We start from the raw sequence: 25,671 nt of genomic DNA, 5'->3' as shown, positions 1-25,671 counted from the left end.
ACGTCCCTCCTCTCTGTCCAAATTACAACAACCAAAAATCTTGTAACGCTAAGTAAAAGCCTACAAGATGTACTATGAACTAGATAAATAACTCGCGTTTTTTTCAGTTCATTGTCTTTTGAATACTTAATTTCTATATAAGGAAATTCTTTTATTTTGTTTTAAAACCAATTTGTATAATCGAATATATTTCGATACAGTTTCATAAATTTTCTGTAGCAATTGTCTTCCTATAATTTAAAACTTCACTCCCCCCCCTCGCCCACCTCCCAAAACTTTAATTATAATTAGCTTATAATTTTTCAAACAACTCCCCTTTTAGTAACAGGCATTTAAGGGCAACCAAATTATGTTTCTTTTTCTCTACGATGCGTAAACCATAAGTGAAAATTTGACCCAAACAAGCCAACCTCGCATATATATCCCCCTATTTTGAAAATGGAAGAGTCGTGAAAATCAGTCAAAAAATAGTCAGCAGATTTTCACGTCAGCAGGGCAGCTCACAGTCATGTCTTCACAAAAAATTTTTGTCTCACTCCAATAATTATGTTTATTTGTCCAGTGTGTCAAAATGGCCATGCTGCAAACAATAATTCATTTGGATTTCATTAGATGTCATGTGAAACACTATACAACCTATTGCACCCAATTTCCAGCTTTGCTTTTCGACTGCAGTACGCAATTACGCTTCTGTTGCAATCGGCATAATGATTGACCACGCATTCCGTGAGCAGGACTAATGCTGTACCCATTTAACAATCAAGGTGTGCATCCGAGGAGTAGGTGCGAGTGGATGTCATTTTAAGGAACTCACTCAAAATGTGGAAATTACTGAGAAAAGTTCTGAATGAGCAAGAATATTTTACGTGATCATTAATGAATTCGTTGAGAACTCAGCTCATTAGGTAAATAATTCCTTAAAATTTATCCACTGAAAAAAACTATCCGGATAAGTAAAGCTACTGCTTGGATTCAGGGAGATCTTCAGGTAGGAAAAAAAATTATTCGCCACTTGATTTTCAGCTAATTAATGAGACGAGACGAAAAACTAAATTCTCTATGTGCCAAAATATCATCTAAATTTAATACAATGTCAAGCAGACACCATTGTGTGACCAATCAGAAATTGAATATTACAACACAAAATTAAGTAAATTATTGGACTGGTTGCTAGTAATGAAAAGAGAGATCTGCAAGCCACTCATCAATCATCATTTGCAAAATGATCAATATTTTGATAGAAAGGAGCACCGTAAGGGGTAAATTATAATAATAGCACTATTCTCCAAAAAATAGTTTTCATTCAATAGCTTGCTAAGACCGAAAGAATAAGCCAAATAAGTAATACTGAACCTAGCAGCAGAGCAATCTGATAACATACAAATATTAATTAATCATAGAGAATTGGCGCCCGGCGAACTGCTGTTAAAGAACAGCAAATATATAATTCGAAGTATTCGAACCATTTCGTTTCCAACATATTAAATAGTTTTGCTTCAAAATAGTTAATGACAAGTTATTAATGAGTTGCTAATGGAACTAAGACAATAGATCGAAAGATATTCCCCCGAAAGCCTAAAAAAACTGGGAATAGAAAGCGACATTAGGTCGAAGTTAAGTTGAATAACGCGTTAATGTTTAATAAAAATTATGGTCATGATAGACTCATATCAATTTCCTCAAGCCACAGGCATGCCCACTTTAGTTTATCCAGAGTTTCAAACTGAGCGAGGATGATAAATACTGAGTCTTTCCAGGTTTATGTTATCTTCCTATCAACTGCCTCTATTTCATTTAAACTTTACTAATTTCGATTCTCTGCCTTTCGATTTATTGTCCTCTCCCGTTGTAAATGAGGTAAATTGAGACAAATATTGCATTGGAATAGTTTCGGATTTTTTAACAATCCCACCTAATTTTCAAAGTTTTTTTAAATCACAACCAGACAAAAATTAAATCTTTATGCATATGCTTAGTATGCTCAACTCAGCAGAACAAATTTAAGTTTACCACGGTCATTAGCCAAAGAAAAGAAATAAACAGCAGAATTTTCTCAGTGATGAGTCGGTGGCCACGCTTCCCGGCCTTGTATTGCTAACCGGCCCGCGGTTTCTGGATTAAATCCAACAGGTACAAAATGCACGGCAAAGCGGTTCGTAATCACGCTCTGAGTCGTATTAGCTCATCTAAACCCTAGGCTAAGGTGAGCATACTGATAATTATAGGTAGAAATTATTTGCTAGGTACCTAGCTAGGATTGTCAAACCGATCCGTGTTTCGATTGTGATCACTTGGAGCTTGTTAAGAAAAGCAACAACATTACGCCGCAAATAGAACTCATTTCAATCAATAAGGGAACTAAGATCAAATTCAGAAACTAGCTTTTCCCTGAGCAATTATATGGGTAAGTGGTAATCAGTGGTTTGTCTTCTTATTCCGCAAGTGACCAGGGACTTTGATGCAACTATTTGTCAATTAGGCTTTCTTTCACTTCTGTCTAATCGTCACATCGTTAACAGCTATCCAGGCAAGATTAAGTAAAATGACTGGAGCAAAATGTACGGTTTGCGGCGTAATGAAACTAAGGAATTAGCCAGGCAAGAGTCAGAATCAGGCAACAGACAGCACAATTTACAGTTGCACTCCACTCATATTTCACTCAATTATAAAAAAAACAACACTTTCATCCAAAGTAAGTCTACTTCTTGAACAATTTAATCGATATTAACTTTCGGGCAAAATAGTCTCAAACAAATTATAGTTTTCCACATGCATTTAAGAGCTGCTATAAAAACGAACAATTTCTGGGTCGTTAGCTTGTCCAATCTGCTTTGGTTCAAAATGGCCGCCAAAATAGTTAGATTGCAGGTCATATATAAGGTAACCGAGTGGGCGTGATTAAAGTCTCCATATCTTAACATCCCAATCACCAGAAGCAGAAAAGAGGCAAGATGAATTAGTGGCGAATGCGTGCACGTGCGCTTTGTGAGCTTTCAGCTCACCCAGTGGCTTCAAACTGGTCGAGTCCCACACCTTCATCTCGCCCGATCTGCAACCACTCACCAAGTACGGATGCACATCTCTATTGCGTTGGACTGCTGGAAACATGGCCATTGCCGTGATCCAGTGGTTGTGTGCATTTGGAACTGACGTCACATTCTCACATTTTCCGTCAACAACTTTGCTCACATCCCATTGTTTAATGCAACTGTCGCGACCAGATGAGTAAAGCCAGTCGTTGTATAGGCACAGACTTTCTACTCCATCGTAATGCGGCGGTTCCAGACTTCGACAACCACCTTCTAAAATTGCCTCACAGCATTTCACCGAATGATCTCTTGAACCAGTGAACAACAGGTCTGGACTATTTTCAGTCTGGCCCCTTTTAACAGCTACTACATTAATTGCTGCCGAATGTGATTGACTGGGATCGAGCTGGACACTCAATGCTTCTGAAAGATGTCTCAAGTCCCAGATGCGAATAAAATTCCTCGCAACCGAATACAAAAGATTTCCACAGAAGCTAAACGCAATGTCATTTATTTGGTCCTCACCATGCGGTATTTTTGTGGTCTGGGCACTCGGGTAGTCAATTCGTTCATAGGAGCCACCAGCTGATTTTAGAGTTTTAAAAGAGGCAATATCTGCCTGCTTTGACAAGGGATCGAGCACTTTGATAACATGCAAGGACGCACAGAACAAGAGATTTCGGGTAGTGTGGTATCTCACTTGTAAGACAGAGTGAGGGAATCCAACAATAGACAAGATCTCAGATCCCGCGTTTAGATCCCAAACTTTCACGGTCCGGTCAAGTGAACCGGTGAACAAGTTGTCTTCTGTCGCATCAACTGAGACCACCCCTTTTTTATGACCCTCGGCAACGTGATGACATTTGAGAGGAAAGTTGCTAGCACCTGGGATTGCACCACGGTACCCACTAATTGCACCCACTTCAGATTTGTCCTCATCTTCTAAATCAACCCGTGGTACACTTTTTAAAAGACGTTTGAACACATCAGCGTCACCCGATGACTTGGAAGAGTTGAGTCGGAAGGAGTTTGAACGAGACAAGTTTTCAGCATCACCGGCTGCGCTATTGCTGTCTCCAGAACTTTTCCTACTCGAATTAATCAGTCCACCGTTTCTTCGAGGACTTGCGGGGACCGTCAAGTCTTCCGTGCTCATGAGTTGGATGCCAAACCTATCCATCAAGGGCGTTCCACTCACAATGAAAGTTTCACATTCTGCGGTGGGTTTGTCTCCTCTGGCTCCCAGTTCATTTAGATCATCCGATTTGCTTTGTTGAGTGGCATCAATTGTTACTGTTCTATTGCTATTTCGACTAGTACTACCCCTTTCCATGGTTACGGTTATGGGCAACCTATACGTCGTAGGCGATTGGTGTGGTTCGTTTGGAGGCGGGGGTACTTTTTGCTGAGCCGCATTCAACGCATTAGCCAATTGTGCAGTTTCAGCTGTGTCTTTTATAAACGTACAATTTAAAGCATCGTCTTGAACTGCATTCAACCTTGAGTCTGTGGGATTGAGCTCATTCTCGCCTTCTAGAATAACAAAATCAAGCAGCTGCTGCTGGATTGTTTTATTCATCTCAGCTTCTCCCATCTGGGCTTCAAGCTCTCTGATTTTTGCCTCATCTTCGCGCAATTGCACGCTCTTCTCAACTGTGAAAGAGATGAGCTGTTGGAGTAAAGATTTGCAATGCTTCGAATCCAGCGACTCAACGTCCAACTGGGTCAGCATGGACGACTGCGTAGTTGAAGTCAGAGCCACCATTGCAGTTTGCTTTTCTTCAATTCTCTCTTGCGTCTCCTCAATTGAGCACTTGACCACCTCCAACTCTTCCTCCAACCGCTCCACAACCTTCCTGTCCTTCAGTTGCTTAGCAGCTGTCATCTTCTTCACTACGGTCTCCTTTTCCCGACTCCATCTTTCACGCTCCTTAATATGCTCACTCATCTCCTTCTCCAAATAAGAGACAGAGTACATACTTTCGATCTGATTTTCCATCATGGTCAGAAAATTTTCCCAGCTCACTTTCGAACCTGATGAGGTGCGTCGCTTGTTCTGCTGGTGCCGAGATGTCTCGTGTCTGTTGTTGATTGCGATCCTAGACATGGTGTTGTCTTCTCTTCTGCTCAGGCTAGCTGTTTCTGCCCTCGCTGTGGCGACTGTCCCATTCATAATTTGCCCACTCCGTGTGGCCCTTCTGCTCTCAGACCTGCTTTTCACCGCTCTTCCCGCAGACTTGTCAGACATACCGTGCTTGTTTGTTTTCCTCAGAAGCTCTAGCTCCTGCATCTTTCGCTGTAATATCGATTTTTTCTGTGCATTCTCAATTTCAAGGGCTTTGATTTTGTTGTCTTTGACACGTTCCTGTTTTCGCAGCTGGGCAACTTCCACTTTTTGCCTCTGTTCTCGATCTCTGTGTTTTTTGCCCTCCTCTTTCAATTGACGCACTAACTTGGCTTTATCCTCTCGCATTTTCTCAACATCCGTTTTCAGAGCCAAAATTCTGGTCTCGTTTCGCTTCAACTCACTTGTGTGCTTTTTATTCACACGTTCGAAGCTTCTCAACTTTTTAATCTCCTTTTCCAAACTTGACACTTTGTGCTGGTAGTCTTTCGCAATTTTGTCAGAGTCACTTCCAGTTTTATTACTACCATCTGCGTTCCTCATTTGCTGTTCTTTCTCATTTTCTAACAGCTTCAATTTTCCCATTAGCTGTGCAACTTTTTTATCGTATCCTTGGCGCATAATGTTTAAAGCGCTCTGAGATTTCTCCAACTGTTGAATCAATTTCTCTTTAACTGATATCTCTTCCGTTATATATGCAATGTCTGCGACTATTAAGTTATCTGCTGCTGATTTGTCTTCCGATGACAGGTCGTCCTCTAAGTCGTCGTCACTGTCCGAAGTACCGTCGCTATCTCCTGAACCAGCCGCTTCATCTTCCTCCAAGCTCAACTTCAAATCGCCGCTTTTCTCACTCAAGCATTCGCTAACTGACATCTCGTCACATGAAGGAGAATTCGCTTGTGGCTTACTTTTATCACTAGTTAACAACTTTTCTCTTTTTCGACTTTCCCCTCGCCCCAGATCATCAGCTTTTTGGTTTGACCTTGGGTTATTCAAATGTTCTTTCTTTTCTATCAAGTCGGCTTCTGCTAAAGCTAAAAGATCAGTAGTTTCATTTTGATACTTTTTGATATCAATAAAAGAGCTGGCTAACAAGTCATCGTAATTAGAAACTTTCGTTGAAAAGTTCGCTGTGTGATCACCTTTTGATCTTGCTAATTGTTTTCGATAGTTCGCATTTTCTATCTCTGCTTCTGTCAATTTCGTTTTAACCGATTCCATTTCATGCATATAGAGGGAAACTAAATCGTCGATACAACTCGTCTCGCCACCTGATCTTAAGTTCGCCATGTCTTTCTCCACTTTTAACGAGCTAATTTCTCCTGTTTTTGATTCAATTGTGGCTTGTAAAACTTTAATTTTCTCCCGTAAATTGTCTTGTTCTTTCAGAAGCAGACGATTTTCGTCGTTAATGTCATTCAAAAAACAAACATCGGCGGTTAGTTTTCCTTGTTTATACTTCAAAAGCTCATCTTCCAGTTCCTGGATTCTGGATTTTAGATCACTTATAAGTTTGCTCGCTTTATCTTGATTAACTGAGGGTTTATTCTTGATGTTCTTGGCACGATTAGCGTATATAAGCGTGTTCAACGTCTCCATAAAATCACAATCAGAGGGACTCACACATGCAATCATCGTTGTGCGACTGTTCCCGCCCAACGAATCTTGCAAAAGACGAGTAAGCTTTGAGTTTCTGTAGGGTACATGAGATCCACGTTTCGTTGCATCACCTAGTGCACTAATCACATTGCCCAAAGCAAGAAGGCCACAGTTGATTGCAATTCCCTCTTTCTGTCGTTCTCCAGTAGCTCCAGTGCGCTTCAAGCGCTCAGAACCAGCGAGATCTACGAAATGAAATTTTGCTGTCAAAGTCTCGAAATCTAAGGAGGGGATTTGTTCTTTCTCAGTTGTATCGTTCTCCAATACTCGTTGCTGCTTTACGGTGATTGTGAAGATGGCATGGCTTCTAGATGAAGTGGCGTTCATATTCGTACTAGCTGTAACTCGGTTCAGAGAACCAATTTCCAGACATTTTAAACAATCTTTGACATTGCTGACGGGACGCGTTGAAGCACCACTAACGTAAATTTTTGCGCCCTCACCATGAATTTTAATAACACCTTTGGAGCCAATTTTCTCAGCGGGAAGTAACAAATCATTAATTTCTTCATTGTATAGTTCTAAAAATTGCGCGCTAACTTTGAAGTCTGGTGCTGTACTTCTGTTGTGATGTGCCTCCGATTTGGCTTCATCAATGAGCTCAAACAAGCGATCTACACATCGAGGAATAAGTCCGCTGTTTTCAAGTACAATTTCAGACGCCCAGGCTGTTCCCATTGTGTACGTTTTACCCGAGCCTGTTTGACCATACGCCAATATAGTCGAATTGTATCCCTGGAGCAAGCCATCAACTAACTCGGCTACAGAATCGTCAAAAATTTCACGTTGATTTGTCTCAATGTCAAAAACTTTGTCAAAAGTGAACATTTTGTCGCTCCCAATAGCAATTTGTGCTTCGTTAGCAGTTACTGAAGTGCACTGTTTGAGACCTTCGTTTATTTCTGCCAAACTTTGCGGTCTCACCCTCACGGCGACCCGCACATTTGTTTCTGTCGAAGGCGCAGCCTGTGACATGCCTAAATCTGGAAAATATAGTATGCAAAGCCGAATCATAAAGTACAGACAGTAGCCACACGACTATTTAGTAGTTGTAGCCGTAAAAGACTCAATTCCTGTTTTCGGAAGTACAAATAGAGAGCCGAAAAACATTTTATATAACAACTACTTCCGGTCGAACAGCTCCAAAACCCTCTGCGGGGATCAATGTTGCCTGACTTCAGCCTCGGAGCGGGTACAATTTTACTAAATGCTGGGTACAATGCTGGCTTAAAATGATGGTTTTAGAGCTAATGGATGTATTGTGCCCCCTTATAAACTGTGATATATAGCATGTGCGCCAAGGGATTAAAAGTTATATGCTCACTAAGCTTGTGGGTCAAAAATTAGATTAGCATTTTTGATTTGACGTTTAAAAGCCAACTGCCACGAAATAATTAAGCCACTAAAACAAAAATGGCAAAGACCGACTGGATTAACATAAATCAAAGAGGAAGCGTATCTAAAACCGAAATATATTTTGTGGTTTTGCTCTCATTCAAAAAATAACAAGGGTACCTGAAGAAAGATAAATGTCCTGTAAAAGGCATTCAAGCTACTAAACTGCTGCAAGTAACTTCACACAGGACACATTTTGTCCCATGGTAGGGTTTCTAAAATGAAACCAAGTATAGAACCAACAGCTATAAACTATATGGCCATGACATTGCAAGCAACTATAACGTTTGATTTTCAAAAAAGTTAATGCAGAATCAAATCCGATTAAAAAAGTCATATTTGGAATATAGCAATGTAGTAGTAGTAGGTCAAGTTTGCGGCTTCATGTCGGGGGTGTGTTAGTAACCCTTTTGTATCTTCAGTGGACAATGAGTGTTATGCTGGTTGCAGTTTCTACAATAACAGAGTAATCTCCAGGTGCATAAGTTATGTTCATTGTAGTGCTTGTAAAATAAATCCCAGTAGGTTCTCGTGATTTTAGCTTTTCTCCCGATTGTTTCTTGCAGGTTGAGTGATTTCGATACGATGTTAAAAAGAACTGCTACTCTAAGCCAAAGTTTTCATCGGTTTTATGTAGTCTGTTCTTCTGTCTTACAATCTCGTTGATCGTGCTTTCTCTTGTTCTCTCGTTTGCCTTGATATTGATGAAATTGCTAATTTCGATGCTAATTCCATGAATAATCGAGCAGTACAATAAGACTTTGGAGTTGAGCGTGGAGTGACAATGAAAACAGTTCTATTTCTGTGAGTCGTTTTTTGTAATCAGGTTCAGACCAGCATATCCATTTTGTTGCCTCTTTTTGCAGTTTCTCAATTAGCCTCAGGTCTGTTTTAATTGGATACCATACCTCACAACCACACATGATTATGCGAACAATGTAGCCGATGTAAGCGTTCAGCCTGGATTTCATGGGAGTGGACGATGACAGATTTCTTTTAAGTGACCACAGTGCTCTTAGTGCTTTGGAGTGACGCCTGTCTGAATTTTCAATCCAGTTCAGAGTGTCTGATACAATGATTCCAAAATTCATTTGATTTCGTGCAACATTCACATTTTTATGATTCATTTGAACACATGAAGGTTTTTTGATTTCAGTATATTACATTTGCTCTTGTGAAGGTTCATCCCATTTACTGGACACGAGTTGAAAAGGCTCGCCAGGTCATTTTCAAGTTCAGCAGAGTTGTTGGCAATCAGCTTGTAATCGTCTGCATATCCAAAACAGGTACTGTGTTCAATTACTTCTGGCAAGACGTTGATGTACACTAAAAAGAGCAGGGCCCCGAGTAACGAGCCTTGCGGTACTCCACTAGTGACATCCCGTTCACTCGATAAGCAATTGCCGACTAGGACTTTTTGTCTTCTGTTATCAAGATAATCCGCAATGATCATTAGCGCTCTTCCCCTGATTCCCAGCACTTCAAGTTTCATTATCGCTGTCGTGTGGAAATTTGTCGAATGCTTTCTCACAGTCTAAGAAGAATACAGTTAGTTCCTCAATCAATTTGGTGTCATTGTCTCTGTAAATTTGGTCGCGGAAGCAGAGTATTTGAACTATGCAAGATCGGAGTTGCCTGAAACCGAATTGGGATTCATGGAGAAATCTGTGGATTCCATTGTAGAGGCATTCAAAGATAATTTTCTCTAGGACCTTGGAGGGACAGCACAAGCAATTTACTGGGCGATAGAACATGATGGCAGCTTTATCAGCTTCCTTGTGCAATGGAGCAATGACACTAGTTTTCCTTTTTTCGGGGGTCACAAACGTTTTGTAGATTGGACAGTTTTATTCGGGAAACTTCAAATCATCGATGGTATTATCAATTGGGGAATTGTGGACCATAATCCCGCACATCGAGAAAAATAGTTCCATTGTTTTCGGAGACCCCATTGGAAAGTTTGCTGAATTTGCTGAACTCCCATTGAGCAACTTCGTTAAAACAATGATCTTTTTCTTTGGTGAGGAGTTTCAGATAAACAGCAGAAAATAGGTCTTGGCAGTTACGAAATCATTCACCTCCTATTCCATAACAAGGTAGCTTTTCAAGAAGTATATCATAAGGAACTTTGTCAAGCTCCTTTACAAGCCGTGTTTTCAGAGAAACAGAGATACTGTTGGTCTTCTTCTAAACAACAATAAAGGGCCGTGTACACCATTCGGCATCGATGGATGTAGGTCGAAAAATAGGACATGATGAGTAGCACTTAGTAGCCGGATGCTGCACTCCAAGCTGTTGCCCTCCAGACAGTGTAAAGACGCCCCAATCACAAAAATAACTAACAAGTGGAGAGGAAAGCACCTATATATATACATATATATATATATATATATATATATATATATATATATATATATATATATATATATATAGCACACATAGGGAACTGGAATGGAAGGATTAAAATAAAAATGGAACATCAAGGAATAAGCAAAGGAATAAAGATAAGCATCCAAACACGCAGTGCAGCCTTCCCTCCTCCACGACGGCGCTAATCGAAGTCTCGCTGAGAACACGAGGCTTGAGGGCGCGACATCCCCTCAAGCCGAGAACACAGCTCCTCAGAAGTGCAAAGCTGATTTTCGTTCGGATGTAGCTTATAGTGTCGGCGAACGGCTCTCCGCGTTTTTCGCTGATTTTGGTTGCGAGTTGTTTCATAACGCGCGATGCTGATGAAGCTGCGCCACCCGAACAAGCAAAAACCAGTGCATTGAAGCTGCTGTGTTCGGTTTCGCGGATTCGCTCTTCGTACTTATTTCGCTTGATGCTCTCGTGATATTTGTATGCATCTTTTATGGTCTTAGGGCAGCTCTTCGCGTGAGGGTTGAAAATCTTAACAAGGAAGAAAGTGCGATTAAAGCAGGAGCCCCAGAGACCGTTTGCTTTGATGTTCAGTCGAGCGTCTTCATCAGTGGTGGTGGAATTACTCGAGAAAATTTCTCCATCGAGCGACTGAAGTTTTGGCTCTATCTGTACATCGTGGCAAACGTCATCCATCAGGTTTACAAACACATCTCTAATTTCGTTGTGTCGTAGGTGCGTATAACCGCCTTTAGCGCAATGGAGGGCATGGGTGAGGCTGAATTTTTTCCCGCATGGGCATATGGCTGGCGTGTTCTTCGCTTCCCAGGTGTAGCGAAGTGCTATTCCATCACGGAACTCAGTCTTCGTGAGGTCAAAACCATGTTTTGACAACGGAAGCGCGTTAAGCCAGCTAGACGCTTCTTTCTCCGAGGCCAGCTGGATGGTATAATTCATTTCTGGTAGATTGTTTTCGATTCTGGACTTTTTCGAGATGTGTTCACGTTGATTGTCTGCTTTCTGTCTGAGACTTATCTTGGTTTGTTCTACTTCACATTGTTGAATATTATTGAATGACGCCAATGGTCTTGAGAGTTCAATTGATTGCTCAAGATTTTTGTGAAGATCTTGTGGGAGGGCGATGTTAAGCCCACCCATTCTGAGAGGGAGAGAAAAAAGTTCTCTTTCCTCTTGGATTACTTCTTTGCCGACGATGTTCGGTATGACTCGGCCAAGCCGCTCCTCCACCTTGTCAAGAACCGCGTCCATGGAAAGTGTAGTACGCGAGAGGAAGCTCAACTTCTGTTGAACCCCCTTCGTCAAACATGCATAGGCATTCTGGGGAGAGGTGAGAGCAAATTGACCAAGTCTGTCTAAATTTTTCGTTTATTTAGTTTCTGCATCTTTCAGGAAATTTTTACTGGCCTCAGAGCTTCCGATAACTGATCCCAGGACCCGAGCGCCCTGCGTGATGTCCACATTTGTGCCTGCAAACATAGTTGACGCTTGGCGCTCGCCTCCTGGCTTAATTATCAACTGACAATTCGGAGTATTGACAAGATATCCATACTTGGGACCAAGCTCAGTGAGCTTGTCGAAGAGTGCCCTGATATCTTTCAACTTACCGACGACGTTACCATCATCAGCATAGCATTTTTGTGTCAAAGAGTCATTATGAAGTCTTGTTATTAGGGGTAGGATTGCGATTCCATACATTGCCATTGCAAGAGTTGTTGTTATGTTCAATACAGAACACAAATTATGGATGACAGATTGCAAAAAAATTTCGAAATAGCGCAATCAGGAGGAACCGTAGTAAGCGGTAGAGATAAATAAAACGAGCAGTTTCATCAAGGGAATACACGCTAATTTTTCTCTCCGATTTTCAACACTGTGATTCGCCAATAAATTATAACATCAAACCTGCTATCTTTCTGCTACCTTTGAGAAATTGGGCTCATTTTCCAACAGGACAGAAACTACCTGCATTTGCGTAAAATCTTAAAAAGCGCTCAAGCTCATATTGAGCATCTGATAGAAAGAGGTGGTAAGCAATCTGGACCTCTGATTTTACTGACATTCAGTTTTGCGGTTTTGTGGAAAATTGTTGAAAATAAAATCAACAATATTAACCTTGCTCTCATTACTTAAGAAACAGTTGCCAAAATTGTTGAGCAACCCTGGTGGTTGTAAAGTGATAATATAAAATGTTTGATTGGATGCATCTTGGGAAAAATTTGTCTAAAATCCTAAAAAGCACATTGATTTTTAATGTCGCATTAGATTTTTTAACAGAAAAGCAAAGATCTGAATAATAGAAACTAAAATCAATATTAGATAAAGAAATAGAGCCTCTCAGGTGCAACAATAAAAATGTGAAATTTTCAGCAAAGCAGAACGTGGGTTTCCTAATAAAACTTGACTTTAGCCTATCAGACAAAAGTGATGCACACGAACTATATCAAATGAAACTTCTTTGCGGAGACAAACACGTCTACTCTCAACTCAAACATGGCGTTAGAAAAATAAAGCATAAAGTCAATTAAAACTTCAAACAAATTTAATCCTCAGTAAGCCAAAACAATCAAAAGTTCCCATATAGTATCATGAAGAATACGGAATTAGAACAAGTAGAAAGCCGGAAAAAATCAAGAAAAGGGATACAATACTGAAATGGGATTGTCATTTATTCATTCGGCAATCATCCTTGCCAAAAAAACATGGTAAAACTAGAAAAGTACGACAGATATCTAAGCTAAATAACAAATCCAATTAGATAGTCACGGCCTCTAGAGCCATTAAGTTCACTACTAACCAGATTAATCTGAAATCAATTTAATCCAAGCAACTTATGCAGCCTGTAATCGGATTTCTCTAACAAAACTGGTGTTCCGCAGAGGTCCATTTTGGGCCCCTTACTCTTCTGCATCTTCATAAATGATTAGCCAACTTACTTGATATTGAGCACCCCGTATCTGTATGCGGATGACGAAAAGTTCTTGTTTATTGACAAAAGTACCAAAGAAATTCAAAAAGAAGTTGACGGAATCTCACTTTGGTTATCCAGGAACAGAATGTCACTTGCTGCTGAAAAATGTTGTTATATAGCATTTAATGGACAGTCCCTCAGCCTTACGATGAATAACACTACATTAGAGCAATCAACAAAGTTGACTGACTTGGGAGTGCAGTTTACAGGTACCCTGAAAGCGGCAAAGCACCTCGAATCTAGGCTTGCGAAAGCTTATCGAACTTTTGTTTTCCTGAAGAGAAATTTATCAAAAAATATGAAAACGAGAGTGAAAATTTGTGCTTACAAATCCCTAATTCTACCCTTGATTACTTTTGCTTCAAGCACTTGGCACCCATCGCCAGGAAGTATGAGACTAATGGAAAGCTTTCAAAAACGTGCGTTGAAGTGGATAACGAGTTATTGAAATGCGTCGTACTTTGAAACATGGTATCCCTAAGATTACTCCCGTTTCCTGAGTTTTTGCAACTCAATGATTTACTTCTATAGTCTAAACTGTACCATGATACAAAAAACGCACTTCCATTGATAGAAACCTATGAACACCAATATGGTAGAGTTAAAAGCAGATTATTCAAAATTCCAAAGCTGAGAACCGAGAAATTCAGAGAGAACGTTTACTTTCGAACTGTCAAATTTGCCAACAATTTGCCTGAAGAGATTGACTTTTCCCAGCCTTTAGGACTCAAAAGACGTATTCTGTCATTCATGTGGGACCGTCTGATGTTGAACTTCAACGAAAGAGTATTGTGTACATAGACCATTTTCTGTGATTTCTCCGACTGCAGAAAATAGTGGAATCAAGACCAAAAATTATATGGGAGCGATCCCCTCGGCTTATGCCAAAAAGTCACAACAACAGCAACAACAACAAAGGAATTACAGCAATTGAGGAATTTGGTAATGTGTTCAAAACAATTGCAAATCCAACGTTGTTTCTACTGAGTTTAAAACTTATCAAAATTTTATGTTTAGCACAATTCTTAGAACATGGCGTCAAAAATACGCAAATGAATCAGTAACAAAAAAATTGGAATAAATTGAAGCCTTGAAAACACCCGAGATTGAGCGAGATGTAATGCAAATCTTATGTTGCCTATTACTCTGTGGCATGTTATTTAAAATCTCAATCTAGTTAAATTGCATTTTTTTAATCCAATGAAACCACTTTCCAATGAACAGATGAGCATGAAAAGTTATTCAGGGAAATTAAAGATCGTTTAAGTGAAGATAGATATTGTTTTAGCAATTCCAGACTTAAGGTACCCACTTCATAATCACGTGGGTGCATCATCGATAGGCGTTAGTTCAATATCTTTTCATGGTCTTCCAACCGGTAAAACAAACTAGTTTTCTCAATTCTCAATCGAAAAGTCGAGCAATACTGAGTACAACAACTAAAGAACTTTAGTATAAAGTCTGCTCTGCAAAAATTTTCCGCTATCAGTTCTTCATATCACAAAAACAAATTTCAAAAATAATCTCTACACGAGGCCAAAGGCTGCTTTTTATGAGATTCGGTGCAGAAATGATTTGATAAAAAACTTAGACAAATGCCGATAAACAGAAAAAAACACCTAAAGAGTAGAAGTTATACGACAAATACAGTAACGTAGAGCAATCGTTTGATTTGCTCAACATTGAGAGAAGACAGAAAAACAATTGCTGTCTCATTCTGAAGCAAACGTGTAATTGAAAATATTCTATTATTACAAATATTCTATCATTAAGTTGAAGCCAGCAAAGCAAACTTTAACAGAATAATAAGTATATGTATAGCAAATCTAATTTGCAAGTGTAACAAATTTTTTGATTGAAACTAGTTTATTAAAAACGTCTGAGTTTCACAAAAAATACTGTGAAATCAAAATGAAAAACGAAAAAACTTGCTGTCATTCCTAGAAAAAGAGTTGCCAAAACTGTTAAGCAACCTTGGTGAGCAAACAGTAATCATAGAATATGTTCAATTGGATGAATATTCAAAAAATTTATACAAAAATCCCAAAAATCACACTGACTGATAATGTCAAATTCTTAGATTTTTTGGCAGAAACAGATTGCTTAAAGAATACAAGAAAATGAATATATTGACCAATTTGAGTTATAAACAGCTGGTAGCAAAGGTCTAAGAAATTGAAACAAAAGAAATATTAGATAACGAATTGAGATCCCCTCAGGTGCCGCAATAAAAATGTGAAACGTTCTGCAAAGCAGACCGTTCGTAGGTTTTTAAAAAAACTGAATCTAAAAAATCAGAGAGCAATGTTGCACAACTACTATTTCAAATGAAACTTTTTAATGAAGACAAACACGTCTACTCACAACTCAAATTTGACATTAGAAAAACACAGCAAAAAATCAATTAAGACTTTACACTAATCTAACACTAGGTAAGCACAGACAATTAAAAGATCCCATACACTATCATGAGAAATACAAAATTTCGTTAGAACAATCAGAAAGCCGAAGACAATCAACAAAAAGGAGGAAATACTGAAATGGGATAGTCATTTATTCATTCACCAATCATCTTCCCAAAGGAACCATAATGAAAGTAGTAAAACATGCCAGATATCTCGTTTTCTCAAATCTCAAGTTTACACAAAATTCGAGCAAGAGTATTAGTAGTACAAAAACGGCTCTGCAAACTTTTTTTTGGCTTTAGCTTGTCATTTCACAAAACCAAATTTTTAAAATAATCTCTATAAGAGGCTAAAGACTCACTTTTCATGAGATTTTGTGCGGATAACTATTGATAAAAAAACTTCGAAAAAAGCCGACAAGCTGTAAAAATACTTGAAAAAGATTTATAGGACCAATCAAGTAACGAAGAGCATTCAATGAAAGAGGACAAAAAAAAATTGTTCTCCCATTCTGAAACAAACTTGTCGAAAAGTTAAAGAGGAGTTTTGAAGACGAACAAATCTGTTCTCACATTTCAAAATGGACGACGTCAAACAGACGACGTGATCATGGAAATGGAACAAACAGAGCAAATTTTAACATAAAAGCAAATGTTCGCATAGCAAAGCAATGTGCAATTGAGAACTTTGGTAATGTGGAAGTTTGGTAATGTGTTCAAATCAATTGCAACTCCAACGTTGTTTCTACGGAGTGTAAAACTTATCAAAATTTTATGTTTAGCGCAATTCTTAGAACTTAGCGTCAAAAATACGCAAATGAATAAGTAACAAAAAAATTGGAATAAATTGAAGCCTTGAAAACACCCGAGATTGAGCGAGATGTAATGCAAATCTTATGTTGCCTATTATTCTGTGGCATGTGTTTTAAAATCTCAATCTAGTTAGTTTGCAATTTTTTAATCCAATGAAACCACTTTCCAATGAACAGATGAGCACGAAAAGTTATTCAGGGAAATTAAAGATCGTTTAAGTGAAGATAGATATTGTTTTAGCAATTCCAGACTTAAGGTACCCACTTCATAATCACGTGGGTGCATCATCGATAGGCGTTTGTTCAATATCATTTCATGATCTTCCAACCGGTAAAACAAATTAGTTTTCTCAGTTCTCAATCGAAAAGTCGAGCAATACTGAGTACAACACCTAAAGAACTTTAGTATAAATTCTGCTCTGCAAAAATTTTCCGCTATCAGTTCTTCATTTCACAAAAACAAATTTCAAAAATAATCTCTACACGAGGCCAAAGGCTGCTTTTTCATGAGATTCTGTGCAGAAATGATTTGATAAAAAACTTAGACAAACGCCGATAAACAGAAAAAACACCTAAAGAGTAGAAATTATACGACAAATACAGTAACGTAGAGCAATCGTTTGATTTGCTCAACAATGAAAGAAGACAGAAAAACAATTGTTGTCTCATTCTGAAGCAAACGTGTAATTGAAAATATTCTATTATTACAAATATTCTATCATTAAGTTGAAGCCAGCAAAGCAAACTTTAACAGAATATTAAGTATTTATATAGCAAATCTAATTTGCAAGTGTAACAAACTTTTTGATTGAAACTAGTTTATTAAAAACGCCTGAGTTTCACAAAAAATACTGTGAAATCGAAATGAACAACATGAACCTTGCTGTCATTCCTAGAAAAAGAGTTGCCAAAACTGTTAAGCAACCTTGGTGAGCGAACAGTAATAATAGAATATGTTCACTTGGATGAACATTCAAAACAATTATACTTAAATCCCAAAAATCACATTGACTGATAATGTCAAATTCTCAGGTTTTTTGACAGAAACAGATTTCTTAAAGAATGCAAGAAAAAGAAGATATTGACCAATTTGAGTTAGAAACAGAGTGTAGCAAAGGTCTAAGAATTTGAAAAAAGAAAAAAATTAGATTACGAAATGAGGGCCCCCCAGGTGCCGCAATAGAAATGTGAAACGTTCAGCAAAGCAGACCGTTCGTAGGTTTTTAAAAAAAACTTTATTCTAGCCAATCAGACAGCAATGTTGCTCAACTACTAGGTCAAATGAAATTTTCTAATGAAGACAAACACGTCTACTCACAACTCAAATTTGACATTAGAAAAACACAGCAAAAACTCAATTAAAACTTTACACAAATTTAACACTAGGTAAGCAAAGACAATCAAAAGATCCCATAAACTATCATGAGAAATACAAAATTTTGTTAGAACAATCAGAAAGCCGGCGACAATCAAGAATCATTCAGCAATCATCTTTCCAAAGGAATCATAATAAAACTAGTAAAACACGCCAGATATCTCGGTTTCTCAAATCTCAAGTTTACACAAAACTCGAGCAAGAGGGAGGACCACAGCTAGAGATATTGGTAGTACAAAAACGGCTCTGCAATTTTTTTTGGTTTTAGCTTGTCATTTCACAAAATCAAATTTCTAAAATAATCTCTATAAGAGGCTAAAGACACTTTTCATGAAATTTTTTGCGGATAACTATTGTTAAAAAACTGAGAAAAACGCCGACAAACTGTAAAAATACTTAGATAAAGATTTATAGGACCAATCAAGTAACGAAGAGCATTCAATGAAAGAAGACAAAAAAAATTGTTCTCCCATTCTGAAACAAACTTGTCGAAAAATTTAAAAAGGAGTTTTGAAGACGAACAAATATGTTCTCACATTTCAAAATGGACGACGTCAAACAGACGACGTGATCATGGAATTGGAACAAGAAGAGCAAATTTTGAGAGAAAAGCAAGTGTTCGCATAGCAAACCAATGTGCATTTATAACAAAAGTTTAAGTTGAAAAGAGTTTATTAAATATTTCTGAGCTCCAACAAAAATACTCATTTACACATAACAGCGAAAAACCACGAACAATTTGACACTCGTCCAACCCGTAAGACAAACTTAGGAACTGAAGTTAAAATGAGAAAAATCAAAAAATTGAATACCAAAATTTTGGCTTTTATCTGACATCAAACGCATTTTATTAATGGGATTCTCATCAAATAGTCAATTGTTTAGACAGCCAACAAATAAACACAAAAACGTTAATTGAAGTACCATTTTACAATTAGTCAAAACCTGCACCGTTAACGTGTTAAATGGTACATATAGATCCTAAAAGCCAGTAAACCTAGCATCAAATAGAATGAAAAATTTATTTTGTAGTAATTAATTCATTTCGTTGCTAAATTGAATTTCATCCACGTCTGTCAACATTAGCAAGTGAACAGAACTTGGAGAATTTTTTGAATTTTGGTGTCCCACAAAAACTTTTGTTTGATAAGGGATTAAATTTCATGAACAAAAATTTCAAAAACTGTATTCATGAATCAGAAATAATGCATGAAATTAGAACAACATGTTTTCTTTGACATACAAAATAGTTGAACTGCAAAACAAACACCTATGCAATGACTTCTGATCATTTTTTGAGTATGTCATATGTTATTGGGGTGACTTGGTACCAAAAATTGCGTAGGCTCATACGACAGCAGCAGACACTAGTACATGGTTAACATACTACAATCTTGTTTTTGTTCGAAACCCTCAAACTTTGCTTTCTCAAAGATTGAGGTTACTAAAAATGTCAAACTTAACTTGTAGTTCAGACTTTTGCATTGATTTTTTATTCCACAGGCATTTAGATCAAAATAGTCAAACCTATCAGATAGATATACTCCTAAACAAAGTTATTAGTTCACTGATTGCTCGCGAAATTCAGCTATAGCTAGATTAGAAATCGACATACAGCAGAGATTTTCAAATTAAATCAAAAGCAGAGAAAACGATTAAAGAAACCTACACGAAAAAAATACGTGATAGGAGAGCTAGTTTCTGAACTTGTTTCAAACCAATGTGTCAAAGAAAATCCCACAGAAATCACCTGAGTGCATAATTTCCAATTGTAAACACAGTCTCGTAAATAGTTGTAGATTAGGGAAAAAATGAAAATTTTCAAGATTTTACGAAATTTTATAAGCGAAGGAACTCAGTAAGCCTTTTGATAAAGTTTCTTTTCAACTACCGTTCCCTGAAATTGATCTTTTTCAAATAGATAATTTGACTCCTTCTATTGATAGTTTGGAAAATTAATGTAAAGTAAAAACAAGTTAAAGAGAATATGACTACAATAGCAAAACTAAACCCGTGCTCAAGCTACTCTTATCTCTCTAACATTGCAAAATACAACTTAATAACAAATCACAATCACTTGTTAAATTAATTTATCATAGAAAACAATAAACTTTGTTAGTTTTTTTTTGTTTATTTTAGAAAACTTCAGTTAGTAATGAATTGAATGAAAATTCTTCTACATCTAAAGTTGTTCATTTTGATGGAAACTGAAAGGTATCTCTTGAAGCAAGTAGTTCAATACAACATAAAACACAAAAACGATAAAATTGCACTCGCAACAATCACACTGTGTCAAAGATCTGAGAGTGCAAAAGCAGACCCGGTGAAGGTCCGTTTAAAATTGCTATTTTAAGATGACACTGTTGCTGTTTTTGCACTGATTTCAGCCTTTGGTGAGGCTTTGCATAAAACTGACGCAATTTTACCGACAGCACATTGCAAATTTGTCAAGAAAACAGGAAGAATTACTCTAACAGAATACGAAAAGGCTTGCCCATTAAACATTTGGAATCCAATTTTCAAACGCCAATTTACACTCGGTGCTCTTATTTAGTAAAAGCACTTGGAAGATGACATCAATTGCTCTTTCTCCGGAGAGGTTAAATTTAACTCTTTCAAAACACAAATGCAAGGAGTTCAGCATGAATTTGGCCAGGAAAAAAATTCAGTTTGCAATCCATTCGGGTTTGAATTTCTGTGTCAATTAAGAGAAGGAGGTTACGATTCTGGAGATCCTATTCGTTTGTTTATGTCAAACTTTGACAATTTATATAAATCAATTATTGGAAGTCTTTCTATTGACATGGGAAAGTCCGTTATCTAAAAATATCGTTAAACAATACAAAATATCGGCCAGCACTAAAAACAAAACAAAAGTGTATGGTTTTTACTAGTCGGCAGCCAAACTTTGGGAAACATTGAACAATTTATTCAAGACACCGGATAAGATAGAACCGATTAAGATGCTGATATAAGGGTTAAAATCATTATGTGTAAATTTTATCGTAGTTTAGAACAGCGCTTATGTTCAAATGATTAATTTATTGTCTTGCAGAGACAATGGAATGGCTGAAAATATTTTAACCGAAAATCAATCGATGTTCTTAGAAAAGGATGGGTTTATGGGTTTCCTATATCCGTGTCCAATTAAAATTTTTCCAACCAGAGTACTTGATACTCGCTATGACCTTACCATGATCTCTTATGACGGAATAACAATGCTTGTTAATTCTATGGCGCAACAAACATATTTTGCTAGTGAAATATACTCTACAGTTGCTCTTCAAATTTTGCATCATTTTGAATTAGATAAGAATCAATAACAACGCAAGTTCCTTTGAAATCAAGCGATGCTTTTGCTTCAAAATAAACAGATATGTGAAATAATATGCGAGAATGTTATTCTTTTTCTTTAAAAATATACAATGTAGGGCAACTAAAGGTTTTCGCAGAACAAATTTTAATGATTTTCTGAACAATTTAGTTTGAAAAATAAATCCCTAAAATTGTTCTAAAAACACACTTTGACGCCTGTTTAAAAATTTATCTTGCCGCAAATTTAAATAATCGTTCATTATCTAGATTCAATGCTGTCATCATTTTTTTGGTCACTTTAAGAGTTTTTTGAAGAAATTTGCTAATACATAGAAAGAGCAGGACTTTTGTTTGCATACCTAACGTTGATGAAGTTTTTGGTTAATTTCATCAATTTCCTTCTATAATCTTGTGAATATCAAAAACACTTCTCAAAACACTTTTGGTTTTGAAAAAACACTTATAGGAGCCTTTAAAAACTGTTTCTACTTTCCATTGCAATTTAAATTTATCAATTGTCTAATGATGAGAAAACTTTTACAACAATAGCAACAATGCACAAAGTATTAGTTGGTATCTGAAACGATATTCGAAGAGTAAAATCTTGCATGACAACAGTATTTATAATTAAACAGTTCTCTGCACTCAAAATCATAACACCTCCTTTATTAGAGGTACCATACGCTCACCCCAAAATTATAGGGAACAAGAAATAAGTGCAATTGCTTCTATTTAGTTTAGTAATATTATTTGTCTTCTTGAATACAAATTAATCATAGTTACTTTATAATTGTTTATCTCATCCCAACTGTTTCAGAGCCATGTTCTGAGATGGATAATTTTATTGAGTTCCAAAAAAAGTTCAAAAATTGGGTAAAGAAAATATTTTATCTGAGTACAACAAAAATTTTCTATTTGATTCGACGAGCATTGTGGTCATGTCTAATACTCTTTATACCAGTATGATAACTTAGTACACTAAAAATTCCGCCCTCCAAAATTTTTTTCATTTATTAAATTTAGAAATATATTGGGATCAAGATAAATTTTATACCCTTAGAGAAATTTTAATTGATTGTGATTTTGGTTTTCTCGATTTCGAAGGCAACGTCTAGTTTCTTCTATAGTGTGACGAAAATTGATCTCTGTCAAAAATTAAAACTCCTATTTGCCTTCATTTTTATTTAAAACATTTTTGAACATCCAAGGTATTCAGCAATCACTGTAAGCCTTCTGAATTACAACAAGAAGAATACAACTCAATAGAATATACTCCTATAGAAGGCATCTCATTCACTCTATTTGATTTCACCGATTCTTTAGACCAAGCATCAACTTTTATCCTAGTCTTTTTCTCCTTATTGCCGTTTTTCTCCGTTTTCTCCCTATTAAATTTTTTTGAACAGATTTGAAATCAATTGCTTTTATGTTTGAGAGTTTGGTGATGGATGACGTTCAAAATAAGTTATTATATATTTAAACCAGTAATACTGTCTATAACGTCCTTCGAGTCTCCCAAACAAATGTTTCATTCAGAATGCATCAAAATGCATGTTTCGCAACCTCAGAGTATCTTTAAAACACTTTTTTTTATTAAACAAATTCATTAACCAAACTCAATTTAAAACTGTTATCGATTTCTAATCGAACGCCCAACTATCTTTCCATTTTGAGTAGTTTTTTAAAGTCTCTTTTCTTCTGAATGAGTGATTTGTTGAAATCTTTAATCCATAAAAACAAACTTCAAAGCATAGCCACCAGTGCATAATTTTTTAGTCTCATTAATAATCGTTAATACTCGTGAAGGCTCAATTCTCTCAGTTTATTTATTTTTAAGATACTGAAACCCCTTTTTTTCACTCTTTATGGACAACCAGAATGTGGTTGTAAAGTGGATTACAGTAAACGACAATAAAAAAGTTTAGTTCGTTTTCCTGTTTATCATGGAAGTCCAGTTAAATCACCAGCTAATGCCATCTCCGACATTCAGCGTTCCCTCAATGGAAAAAACAATTAAAGCTTTCTTTTCTCATGAAGTTAACAATTTCCTTTTTGACCGCGAAAAAACAAGTACAATGACAATCATTGCTATCTCTAGCTTATGTTTAGCTTAATTCTTCTAGTTTAAGTTTAGTCAGTCAAATTAAAACCGCAAATTATTTAGATTAGGGACACCATGACATCATATATCCATTCCTATTGTTTCAACAATGGGAAACTAATTCTCCTTCAACGTACTTCCCCATGCAAAAACCATCGCCCTCTCTATTGGCGAGTATAACGATGAATGCAATATTTGCTTCAAAATTACCCCCGCTATAAAAAGTTAAGCACTGTGGTATAAGATTAGCGACTTCTTCTAGTTTGAAACGACTGTGTAAACAATTTATCTCTATACTCATCCCATTCCAATTGCTTCCTCTGTTTCGAAACATTTCAACTGTATCCCTTTTAATTTTATTATCATTGTTTTTTGTAATGAAGTAAAAAAACGTATTATTTCCTTCACTCAAACATATAAAGTGTAAACAAAACTTAGTAAATCAAAACACACATTTCATCATCATTTTGTGGGCAATTCTTGTGCCAAAATTAAGCAGAACTGCCTCATTTGCCTCCAGATGTTCATCTCAATCAATATTTGCAGTAAAAGTCTGTATACAATTAATTACTTTTTGGTTCCTAGTACTTTTCTTGTTTCCTTTGCTCCTAAATTATCAATTTTTCTCTTCATCGAGGTTCTTTTCATCTTACCGATGTAGTTTTATAAAAAAACAAAATGAATACTGAAATATTGAACAAACAACTGCTCGCGTTGTCGCACGCATGGGAGCCGCGTGATCCAAATTCCGATTTTAGTCAGCTAAAATTAAACCTTTTTAAAACAACCGCCTAAGTCATTGCGTTGTATTCTGCCTTAATAAATATAATCCGATCTTAGAAAACGGAGAGTATTTTCTAAAATTCATTTCCAACGATTTGACTGTCAATTTAAGTTCATCTTTTTGACTTTTATCGCAAGTGTAACACTACATTTAAAAAGTGGTTTCGTCTCCTACTCATTGTTTATGAACTAATTGCTACATTGGAAGGAAAAATTGTTGGGTACACTTAGGAGTATGAATGTTTTATTTAAGAAAGACGATACAATTACTTTAATTAAACTTATTTGTTTATGAGCCAAGAAGATAAGCAAAAGAAGTAAACTTTGATTTCAGTAGTCAGAAGCATAATTCAACCACCTAAAAAAATGGCTCACTGACATCCGGCCTTTTACAAAGAAACCTCGAGTCGTCGACGCTCGTCAGCGTGGTCGGAGAATAACCAGCAACATCTTCCTCAGCAACCACGTCAGCTTAAACGTCATCACTAGCGAAATCAGCCACAACATCATCAACAACACCATCAGCCGCAATATGGTCAACAACACCAGCAGATCACAGGCCGCCTAAACTACTGCTTGTTTTTCAACCCTTTGGAGAAGACTCAGTAGAAAATTTTCTTCACAAAAGAAAAGAATCCCCTCAAGCTAGTAAAGCTTAAGCACACCAACGAACGAGAGAGATTTTCCCAGTTGACTACAACCCACAGTTCATTAAGTTATTGGAGTACGCCTTCAAGACCAGCCACAACCAATGGCGTCTTTGTGAGGAAGCTGTCATCAGAAACAAAATCACAAGCCAAATCATCACGGTTCCCACCAGCACCTTACTCGTCATTCTTTTTTCTCCCTGGTGGCCACAATAAAGCTGTCGAGACTTCGTTCAGGAAACTTTGACCAGAGAAACATGTTCCGGTCCAAATTACACTAGATTATGAAATAAAAGTCCCTTTCACCGAAACTACCGAAAACACCACATTGTGAAACCGTCACAGGGAGTCACAATACACAGTGGCTGGTCTCCAGAATCCATTAAATGAGCCTAATTTTTCTACCAAAACGCAGGAAAAAGAAAAAGAAGATCCAAGATGGAAAATAGTTTATTGCTCAAAACACTGGAAATCGGAGAGTCTCAGCTAAAGACTCTGATCAAAAATGGAATGATTATATTGCAGAAACTTGCTATGGATTTTTTGAAAAATGAAAAACGAGAAACGATTGGCAGAATCAACAGCCTAAAAGAAATTTCAACTTAAAATCATTTAAAGTTTCCTATCAGTAAATTAGGCTAGTTTTCTCAATGATGATCGTTAATAGCGTTCT

General features: G+C 37.0%; 1 protein-coding gene across 1 annotated transcript; it reads right to left on the bottom strand.

Moving 5' to 3' along the window:
- Positions 1-2,416: 2,416 nt before the first annotated feature.
- LOC142341515 (kinesin-like protein KIF21A) lies at positions 2,417-7,823 on the bottom strand. Its single transcript, XM_075392502.1, has one exon. It carries the CDS (start codon positions 7,789-7,791, stop codon positions 2,899-2,901), a length of 4,893 nt encoding a protein of 1,630 aa, XP_075248617.1. The 5' UTR covers positions 7,792-7,823; the 3' UTR covers positions 2,417-2,898.
- Between the last annotated feature and the right edge of the window lie 17,848 nt (positions 7,824-25,671).

The sequence above is a fragment of the Convolutriloba macropyga genome, chromosome 6, assembly GCF_964194025.1.
Source record: "Convolutriloba macropyga chromosome 6, txConMacr16.3, whole genome shotgun sequence".
NCBI lineage: Eukaryota > Metazoa > Xenacoelomorpha > Acoela > Convolutidae > Convolutriloba > Convolutriloba macropyga.
Note: the sequence above shows the minus strand (reverse complement) of the source record. Positions and strands in the feature narration are given on the sequence as shown.

Coding starts and splice junctions, on each gene's coding strand:
- LOC142341515 (XM_075392502.1), bottom strand. CDS start 7,791: ATGTCACAGGCTGCGCCTTCGACAGAAACAAATGTGCGGGTCGCCGTG.